The following is an 11,296-nucleotide window of genomic DNA, read 5'->3' on the forward strand; positions in this document are numbered from 1 at the left end:
AAAAAGCAAACCAAAAACCCACCATTGTCACTGAGTTGATTCTAACTAAAAATCCAAACCAAACTGGTTGCCACCAAAGCAATTCTAACTCATAGTAACTCTTTAGGACCAAGCAGAACTGCCCCGGGTTTCAAAGGCTAATTTTTATGGAGGCTGACTGTTAAACATATTTTTATCTGAGTAGGGTGCATATGTCTTTCAAAACCAATTTTCTTACTGTTGCTAAAATATATACATTTTATGTGAACCATACTAATAGATTATGATCAGACATGCATTTCCTTAATATGTAATTTAGTGTCAGTTACATGAATGTTATTATTGTTGTTAGGTGCCACCAAGCTGACTCCCACTCAGAGTGACCATATGAACAACAGACTAGAACCTCGTTCTATCCTGCTCCACCCCGGTGGTTTCCCACATGCTTGAACCCACTGTTTCTCTCTGTGTTAAATCCTGTCTCAATGCAGGTCACCCTCTCTTTTACTGAACTGGTATCTTTCTCAGCATAATGTCTTTTTCCGAGGACTAAACCCCTTCTGACAACATGTCTCAAGTATGTGAGATGAAGTCTCACCATCCTCGCTTCTAAAAAGCAATCCGGTTTAATTTCCTCCAAGCCAGATGTGTCTGTTCTTCTTGAAGTGCTTGAGATCTTTCATACTTTTTGCCAAAATCACAATTCAAAGAAATCAAATTAATAATAACTATCAAAATGTTGCTCTCCTCTTTTCTTTTTACACACAATAAAAGGGAAATAATGAACATCAGCTTGAAAATCGGGGCTTTTTCCACAGTCGACTAAATAACTATCACCTGAAGGAAACTGCCTTTGCTGCTATGCTCAAAAAGGTAAGTAGATGTCACCATTGTTCTTTTCATTTTCACGATGCTCACCTTGAAAGTGGTGCCTGATTTAATGAAGTTCTTTTCTAGGACATTATCCAGGGCTGGATCGAGCTCCTCTCGAATGTCCTCAATGAGAAGGGGTCGGCCCAAGGAAAGGCTGTCCTCCAAATGTGTGCGGAAATATTTATGATTCAAAGATGTCACCTAAAAACAAGGGGCTTATTAATATATATGCACTACAGAGAATGTACCCATTCTCAAGTGGAAACGAAACCATTTATTGGACAGATGACTAACAGTTTTAAGCGCCAGATGGGAGCCTCAGTTATTAAAAAAAAAGTAGCAAACAAAAAGTAATTTTCAAAACTTGGTGAGTCATGACTTTGTGGAAGCACTGGATGTGTAACAGGGTCTCTGATGAATAGAGGAGAAGCTAGTGGCATTCCTGAGATGTCAGAGCGCTGCTCTTGGGAGATGGAAGAGGAGTAGTTGAGGATTAATTCTTCGAAACTTACACAGCTACACTGGCTCAGAGAAAATAAAGTAACCTGCAAAACTGTAATAGTAATTCATCTTCTCAGGACTCCTGTAAGATGAATAGGTAAGTGACAAATAAAAATTAAGCATGAAAATGCCAGCTATAATATATGGTGCCAAACCAAAGGTCCTTCATGTATTCTGTCTTTAATACAGACACAATGATAGGTACTTTGCATAAAATCAACTGAAATATTATAAACAGATACAAGCCTAGTCCTACTCATGGTGATCTTGCATACAACAAAAGGAAATATTGCTGGGTCCTGTATCATTCGCTTAATTGCTGAAATGTCTGTAGCTACTGTCTAGCTCATTTCACTGAGGAGATCTTTATTGCTCTCACTGGTCCACTACCACTTCACTAACCTTGATGTCCTCCTGTGAAAGGAGCAGAAAATGGGACATGATGGTGTAGGGCCCTGAGCATCTCTTTGAAAGGGCCAGAGGGAGTGAGAATAGCAGTCCCTCACCGCCCCAGAGCAGAAAGCAGAGAAAGAGGCCATAGCACAGCCCCACGGGGCCTCTAGAGACACAGCAACAGCAAGAGGTTCTTTTATTTGTTGACTCATACACTTTACTCACAATTGTGATATGGAGAATGGGGTTTATTAGGGAAATAAGTTGGAGGGTGGAGGAGACAAAGAATATCACCCAGTGCAAATCCAGGTTTTAGCCTAGCAGTACCAAGACACAATTCCTTAATTAGTCCAGGTTCTAGTTTCAGCTCAGCAACACAAATTCAAGAAGCCTTAATTATTATTCAAGGTTTCCTTAATTATCCAGCAAGGTTTGCCTCAGAACAGTTATAAATCCAATCCAGCTTCTCCTTAATTATCCGGCATGCGCAGAAAAACCTTTAAGTGGTCTTTATCTCAGGGCTCCTCAAGCATTACACATTGCCACAGGATCTTGCTCTCACTAGGGTCTTGCTCCAGTCTCCTTTGCACTCTGGAGCTCCCACTCTCGCTCTCTCACCCTAGTACCATAGCTGCCGACCATTTGCAAGACCATGTACCTGCACTTAAGGTATGTGGAGACCAGAGAGGGCTAAGGTAATGGCTGAAAAAGCCAACTTCAGGCTGACACTGTACCTCCTAAAGCAATTCCTTCTTCCTGATGACATGTCTACAGCAAACAAGCTGCACAGTGTTCTGCTATGTTCCATAAGGTTTTAATTTGTTAATTGTTTAAAGTGGATATTAATTTTTTCTTCCTATTCTGTCTTAGGAAGTACTGCTGAAATCAGTCCACCACAGTTGTCATTGCTGGTCTCCGAAATATAGGTGACATAACTTATAGTACTACATCACCCCAGGAGGATGTCAAACTGCCAGATGGGTGGTGGTAAAAGATTGTAAGTTTACCTTATACACCCTGAATTTGAAGAAAAACAGAATTTTGAATGCTTAACAAACAGGGCCTAAACTTTTAGATTGATTTTTGTTTGCAGTATTAGACATATTGGACTGGTTGATCTTTCTATGAACCAGTGAACTTTGAACTCTTACTTCTGCAATGATCCCTCCCTCTGGTTATTGCGGTTTCAGGTAACTCAATCCTCAGCTCTATATTCTGCTACCTTACACTCTACCCCAAACACAGCTATTGCCTTAAAGCTGACATTTATGCTGGCTTTAAGGAAGAATTCACTGAGAGAACAAATATTTTTGAGGATTGGATTTTTTTTCCCTTTAGAAAAAAAAAATCTTTACTTGCTATGAAAAAAAAATGGAGTTAAAAAAAAATAAGTCTACTTCTGTGCTGTCTTGATTTAAAAGGCAATTGCTTAAAAAAAAAAAGAAATATTGCACATGAAGAAAATGGTTTTCCCAGATGGGTAGTTTTATTTATAAAAATGATATGCTGTCAAAGACTCTATTATAAGCTGATAAGAAAAATGAATGTAAACAAAGAGTCTTAATTAGTTTATTAAGCACTTTGAAACAAAGTTCCAAGAAGACTAAATTTAATTATGTCCTTCTCTATATCCCAAAGGGTGCTCTGGTGGCATGGTGTGTAGAAAGCTGTGCTGCTAACCAAAGGTGTCACCTGACAGTTCAAATCCACCAGCAGCTCTGTGGGAGAAAGATGGACAATTTCTTCTCATATGGTTTACAGCCTGGAAAACCCTACTGGAGGGTCAACTTATGAGTCAATTCCAACTGGATGGCAATAACTAGACTATTTCCCAAGGATTAAGTCTCCATTTTGTAATTTACTTTCAAAGTAAAGAAATAACTTCTATATTGTCAGGTTATTTAAGATGATCTTAAATAAACACTTGCAATATCTTTTTTAAAAATATGCAATAACATCTTAGAGTAATAAATTCAGGTTCAGTTACGGGATCTTTCTTGTACAAAAGTACTATATTGTAGTTAGTGCTGGACGCTGGGTCATCTGCATGGATATTCTGGTAGGTGTCCTTACAAGGTGGCCAGTGAATTTCTGATAGAGTGAGTGTGGTACAATGAATTATTTCTATATAATTTTCTAGCCACAGTTTTTCTTACCTCCCTAAAATGACTAGATGGTGGAGGGGATATGCAAATAAACTACACAAGACACATGCAGGAATTAGATAGCAATCATGCAAATTAAGGTGTCTGTGATCAAGGGGATTGGTCAGTTTTGTCCTCCCCCTAGGCTTAAAGAGCCAATCCCACAGATGTTGAGGAGCCAGGATTGGAGTGCATCCTTTAGGCCATGGCCCTTGCACTGACAACCTTCTAGACTTAGAAGTCAGAGAGTTGGGAGTAATACTGGGAGCAATACAAGATGATAACACAAGACAACAGCAGCCTACATGGCAGCAGCATTGGACCAACAGCAGCATGGGACTGGCAGATGACTACAGTGGTCTTACTGAAACCACAGATTGAGAGAGCTGAGCCTCTTTAGGCAAAAGGCTTCCTATCAAAGTATGCTGCCTCTGGACACTTACCAGCACAACTAAAGAGCTATAATGTTTGTTCAAGTAGGGCAGAGGCCAAGAGTTAGAACCAGCAGGAGACAGAGCTATGGATAAAAGCAAAGCCTGCCTTTCTTGAGAGGACAGCCAAGGAGGAGCCCAAAGATCAGAAGCTGTCTTGATTGACAACTATATCCCATCTCCTGAAATGATCCTGTTACTCCCAGGTTGATGTTAATCCTAAATTGTACTGTGTTACCTTCCCAGTAAACTTCATAACCATGCTTACAATTTGTGAGTTGTATGTGTTCACCACTGTGAATTATTGAACCAAGCAGAGAGTGTCTTCAGGAGGACAGTTAGTGTCAGAAAGAGTGGAACAGGTTGAAGAGGGGAGCTATGTTTTACTTGCACCTCAGAAGAATTAGCCTCGGGCTGGTTATTCTCTCTCCTCCTGAAGTTGGACTAGCTCCGTTGCTGCCACTACATTACAAAGAGACTTGGTAAACATATTCTCTTTCTATAGGTCATAACTGTAGGTTCTTAGAAATGGTCTCAAAAGTGACCTTGACAAAGCTACCAGGGTGAAGTATAGCTCAATTTGCATAAAACAAGATTTTATCTTCATATATGTGTGTTTGTACATGTATTTATGTACATTCTCAAAAAAAACCAATGTTTTCTGATCAAAGATCAAAGTTCTGCTTTCATTTCAACAGATGATGGTTTTAGAAAATAAAGGAGTTCAACTCAATGCCGTTGTGTCAGAACCGACTCAGAGCTGATCTTCAGTGGGTTTCCAGGGCTGTAAATTGCACAGAAAATGATTCCTCCCTCTCCGTCTGAGTTGCTGGTGGATTCACACAATGAAGGAGGCACTGCCTTTGGGTTAGCAGTGTACTTCCTAATGATTATGTCACCAGAGCTCCCTCAAGAAGTAAGATTTTAGCATATTTCTGTTACTTCCACAAGAAAGTCATTGGGACTGAACTGCATTGGGAAGGAGACTGTCAATGTGTTTAATGAAACAAAGAGACAAAATTTCAGGAAAAATAAGAGCACTGATAGCCAAGGGAGAAAGAAGCATACTAACAAGAGATTTTCAGTCAGAGGAGTCAACAAGAATGGAGCAAGGAAGAAACAAGTTAAGGTTGAGCTGGATCCAAGAATCTCAGTTCATAGACAGGGAGGTTTTGAAATAATCCTGTTGTGTACCTCTTCTGCAAACACTGCTTCTTAAGAAGCTTTGTGGAAGTGGATACCATTTACCTTAATCTTTCTATCCACTGTTCCTCTCCCTGATCTTTACTAGGATTTCTCAGGGTTCTCTGGAAGGCCATGGAATCACATATTGTATCCTTAAGTTTTCATGAAGCGGGCTATCTTTGGTTTGCTCCTGAAAGCTAAACATTGTGTGCTTGTCTGAGAGTTCATGCAACATATGAAGCTATAAAAAAATCCTAGTCCTTTTGTTACACATCTGATGACCCACAAGTTTAGTGGCAGACAAAGGAAAGTGAATAAAAAAGGTCCTATGGGCTTTAGACAAGGCAGACACAAGTGTATTTTTAATTAAGTATTATCTATCATGCTGAATTTCCTTACTACATCCAATGGCTTATCTCTAACATGTTGAAAGCCTAACGCTTGGACATCTACAAATTACCTTATTTTGAAACAGGGGCTTTATTTTGTTAAACTATAAATTGTGAATAACCTACAGAAGAATGGAAATCCTATAACACTTGGAGTGTACTCATATGAAACCTATACTTGGTCAGGAAGCATTCATCAGAACAGAGGAAGGAAAAACTGCATAGTTCAAAATCAGGAAAGGAGTGTGTCAGAGATGCATCCTGTCTCCAAACATTTTCAATCTATAGGCAGAATATATAATTTGGGAGGCTGGACTTTATGAGGAGAAATGTGGCATTAGGATTGGAGGAAGACTCATCAACAACCTGCTTTATGCAGATGACACAAACTGAAGAGGACCAGAAATGTTTGCTGCAGAAAGGCAAGGACCGTACTCTTCAATATGGATTGAAGCTTAACATCAAGAAGACAAAGATTTTCACCACTGGGTCAATTGACAGAACCATGATAGATGGAGAAGAGACTGAGATTGTGAACAATTTCACCTTGCTTGGTTCCACAATCAACACTCTCAGCACAACAGTCTGCATATCAAAAGACAAACTGCATTAGGAGAATCTGCTGTCAGGGCCCTCTCCGGAGTGCTAAGGAGCAATGATGCTAGTCTAGAGACTAAGGTGCACCTGATCCAGGCCATGGTCTTCATAATTACTTGCTATGCATCAGAGAGCTGGACAATGATTAAGGATCACAGAAGAATCAATGCCTTTGAGTTGTGGTGCTGGAGAAGAGTACTGAATATACCATAGACTGCCAAAACAAGAAAGAGGTTTGTCTTAGAGTAAAATCAAAGTCTCTCCTTGGAGGGAAGAATTATGAGTCTCCATCTCATATACTTTGGGCTTGTTGCCAGGAGAAATTAGTCCCTGGAGAAGGACATCATGCTAGGAAGAATGTAAAGACGGTACAGGAGAGGAAGAACCTGGATGAGAAGGACTGATACAGTGACTGAGATGGGTGTGTTGGAGACAGTGAGATAGGCTCATGATAGGGAAAGGCTTAAAGTTATTGTGCATAGGGTTACTATGAGTTGCAAGCAACTCGATGGCACATAACAACAACATAATAACATGAAAGCAAATGTGTTTTTATGTTAGTGATGTCATGTTAGAGTGAGTCCTTGACCTTCTTACATGTGAGTTAAAAAAAGAATATAGGACAGTCACAGAGACATACACAGGAGGAAGATGCCATATGAAAACAGGCTCACATTGCAGATAAATCTACAGGCCCAGGAACATCAAGAATTGCCAGCTATCAGAAGCTAAAGTTTATGAAGAAGGACCTCCTTCTCTTAGAGTCATGCCTCAAATTTGGGCTTCTAGACTTCCAAACCATGAGAAAGGAAAAAAAAATTCATTCTTCAAAGTTACCCATTTGGGATTTTTTTTTTGGTCGCTGTTACAGTAGCCTTAAGTAACTTGGACAAGAGTCTTTTGGATATACATAATCATGACATCTAGAAATTAGGAGTTTCATTCGTTCACTCTAATCCTTTTTTAAAAAATTATTAATTATTAATTTTAATGAACGTTTACAGAAACTTCGGATTTCCATTCATTCATTGTTGCATTTTTCTCCCTGCCCACCTCTCCCCTGCCCCATTCGCTCTTCTCTTTGAAAAGTAAAAGAAAATTCTTTCATTGGTATACAATCCCTTACCCCCCGAGTATAATCCACTATGCAGCCTTCGTTCTGGACTCTTGTCATGACCATAATACCCAATCACATATTACTTTTATTTTTTATTTTTTATTTTATTATTTGTGTTTGTGCGTGTACCGTCAAATCAGATCTGAATGGTACAGGAGGAGATTGTCTCTCCTTCTCCAACACAGCATCTGGCAGATTCGAACTGCGCACCTCTGGGACTGCAGTGCAGCTTCTTGCCAATAGGTCCCTAGTGTATTTCTTGAAGAGACTAAGGCATAAGAACAACACGGGACACTGTGGAGATCCAAAGGGGCAGTCTACATCAGATAGTGGAGAAATCTATTCTGAGGGTTAATGCAGCTTGCACAGGGGGTCTGGGCCAGAGAAGATTCACCACAGACTAGAACAACAGCGCCAGTGGGACTCACAAAAGATAAATTTTCAACAGCTCATCAAATAACCCTGAAGGGAGGTGGAAGCATGCCCTGAGAGGCGTGGAAGTGCATTGACAGTCTCTCCTGGATGGCATGGACATTGGAAACTGAGGTCAGGTAGCTAATGAGAATCAAAGCAGGACTGTACTCCTTCCACTCCACCAGTAAAGCTGCCTTTCAAAGTCCTGCCTCCAGAAACTCTATGGACATGGAGAAAGCACTGAAGTTATTCAAGTGTTCAGGTCTTTCATTCATAGGGTTGCTATGAGTCATCCACGACTCGATGACACTTAACAACAACAACAGCATTAACTAATTAGGGATGTCTGGTGCCATAGTCCCTGTGGAGGTTTACTGCTAACCTAAAAATGGCACCTCTCTGCTGGTTCGAATTCACTAGGAACTTTAAGGGGAAAAAAGTGGACAATCCCATCTCGTTCAGTTTAAAGCCTCTAAAAACTCTTTGCAAGGTCAGTTGTGAAACAGTTCTAACTCAAAAGAAATTAGTTGAGCTTGACTAACTAGTTAGGACACTACCCATTGTTCCTATTGTGTTATTCTATTTCTCCCTGACCTGCATCACTTTACGTTTTCTGTTTGAATGCTTTTCCCCCCTGTTTTGGCTATGTATTTATATAGCTTCCTTGTCTTTCTTTCCCTAGACGTTATTCTATCATCTTTCTGCTTTTCAATTTATGCATTTGCCTTTATTTCTAACTTTGCCTTTTCCTAAGACCTTAACTATGAAAATTATATTTAAGCAAATAGACACAAACATTCTCATGTGCTATGCAAATGTATTTATTTATGCAAATATATAAACTTCTGTTTATGCTAATACATTTTATGCATAAGATTTCATATTTTCTGAGCTTTATTTTAAAATTGGATTAATCTTGTTTCAGTTTTTCAAAACTTTCCAATCTGAAGTTGTTCTTTGTTTTCTTAAATCCCTTGATGGTATTTAATTAATATCCCATTTGGGTGTAAATTTAAAATAAAGATATGCCTCCTATATTTTACAGTGTAGTAGTTGCAACTACTACAGTGGTCATAATATCCATTCAGAGCAGTTTCTTTTTATTCAGGATCATTGTTTATTGAATTTCCCAAGTATCCCTGGAGCCATCCATGGAACTACAGACACCAAATTCCATTGAAAGTCAAAATACCAAAGGCTTACAGACAAAAGTAAGAATAGTGGTGTGCAGCGGTGTGTGTACATGGGGGTATTTCACAAAAGTGTTTGAAGTCAGAGGAGAAGTGAGTTTTGATGCTTTCTGTTAGGAATTAAAGAGTGCCAAATAAGTCTTTATGCAAATAAGGACAGAGATAGTTTGTTTCATTTCCCCCCATATATTTAGCAGTTCCCCAACCCATTTTATAAGTTATAGTTCTTTACCTTGAGGAAGTGATTACCTGTTTTTCTGTTAGGATCACTCTCCGTAGTAACTGATTCTCAAGTCCTTTCATTGTAACAGTGAAATCAATGACGGACGTCTTAGCATTGATTTCAGGAGTAAAGGCAGGGTTTGGTAACTTTGTAGTAATATAAAGCTTAAATGAATCCATGATGTCACATTCCTTATCACCAACTTTCACCTACATCAATTCAAATATAAAATCAGAAATCGCTTCAAGGAAAGCACAAACCTAGGTTCAATTTAGGGAAGAATTTACCAAAGGTCAGTGCTGTGCGATTACATTGAATTGTGAAGGAAATTTATAAAATTTTAATTACTGATCAATAAAGCCTATTAATTTAGAATCATTTAGATTCATGGGCTGCCTTAAGCTGTTTGTAGCCACAACACTAAGCAAATTAAAGGGAAATGCATCTTAAACAAAGGGTGAATACAGGAAAATTCAAATGCAGCTAAGGTTTTACTTCAAAAGTTAAGTGCTATATTGACTTATATTATCACTCATGCCAATTGTCATAGGACAGCTATGGCTATTTCCCACCCCCATGAGCCTTTTGGGTAAGGAATTGCACTGCAACACAAAGGTGGGCAGTTCAAAATCACCACCTGATCTGCAGGAGAAAGATGAACAATCTCTTGTACTGTGATTTAGAGCCTCTGAAAAGCTACTGGAGTATCTACTATGAGTTGGTTCTGATTTGATGACAATGAGAGAGAGAGTTGGAAACTTTCTGTGTTTCTAATATTATTAGTACATTTCATGTCATACCTGAACAATTGAAAGCATTAATGCAATTTCTAAAGAAAAATGCCCACATTTTTGTTTTTAAAATAATAGCATTGTCTTACTTTATTTTACTATCTAAAATTCAAGCAGAAATTAAAACACTTAAAAATTTCTTAAAATACTTCATAAATCTTAATCCTGCATGCAGTTGAAAACCACATAAAGAGCTTTAAAACATCCTGAGGCCTTCATAGCACAGGTAAGAACTGGGGGGAATCTATTAAAAGACCTTCAGAAATGAAGGTCTTAGACATGTTAAATGTAATTATTAAAGAACACACATTATAAGAAAGTTTTTCTAACCAACTTTGCCTTTGTTTAATGAGAAAATTTCCATTCTTTCTTTAATCATTGATATTCATAAAAGTCAGATAAGAAAAAATTCTATTGGAAATGGTGAGATTTATCAAGAAATGCAATCAAAAAAGTGTGAGGGCAGGGAATGACAACAAAAAAGAAATACAATGAAAATAATTCATGTTATCATGAACAACTGCACCCAGTAAAGTCAATGAGTTTAGACTGAAAGTTAATAAAGAGAGAAATGAACAAATCAATGTCATTAGGCTTTAATAAAATGCCATTTTCTCTAGTGAGTAAATCCTACTTATCAAATTGGTAGGTGTGTTTGTAAAACCAAACCAGCTGATTCTGATTCATAGCAAACCCATGTGTTTCAGAACAGCAGTGCATTCCACAGGAGTCAGAAAAAGGACTGTGACCTTCTGGAAGAAGAATGCCAGACTTTTCTTCTGAGGCACCTCTGGGTGGGTTCAAAGTGCCAACTTTTCCATCACCAGCTCAGCAATTAACTATTTGAGTTACCCAGGTACATATTGTTGTTTCTGGGAGCTACTGGCTCTATCTTGACTCATACATCCACCACCACAGCAGAGACCTGCCCAATACTGCTTTTTGGGCTATAATCTTTACAAGGATAGACTGTTGGATTTTCTACCAGAATTTCTAGGTGGGTTGAATTGCCAACCTTTAAATTCACAATGAGAGGCTAACCTGTTATGGTATCATTTTTTTTTTTTTT

At 38.6% G+C, this 11,296-nt stretch overlaps 1 protein-coding gene across 1 annotated transcript in view; it reads right to left on the bottom strand.

Annotated features, from left to right (window-relative positions):
• The window catches only part of DNAH8 (dynein, axonemal, heavy chain 8), a 555,032-nt gene that overhangs the window by 144,318 nt on the left and 399,418 nt on the right, over positions 1–11,296 (bottom strand). Inside the window, 2 exon segments of the mRNA XM_006882162.1 lie at positions 9,463–9,645; positions 10,377–10,392. Coding sequence (XP_006882224.1) covers positions 9,463–9,645; positions 10,377–10,392 — 199 coding nt within the window.

Source organism: Elephantulus edwardii, unplaced genomic scaffold (assembly GCF_000299155.1).
Source record: "Elephantulus edwardii isolate Elephantulus edwardi_28Jun2011 unplaced genomic scaffold, EleEdw1.0 scaffold00017, whole genome shotgun sequence".
Lineage (NCBI taxonomy): Eukaryota > Metazoa > Chordata > Mammalia > Macroscelidea > Macroscelididae > Elephantulus > Elephantulus edwardii.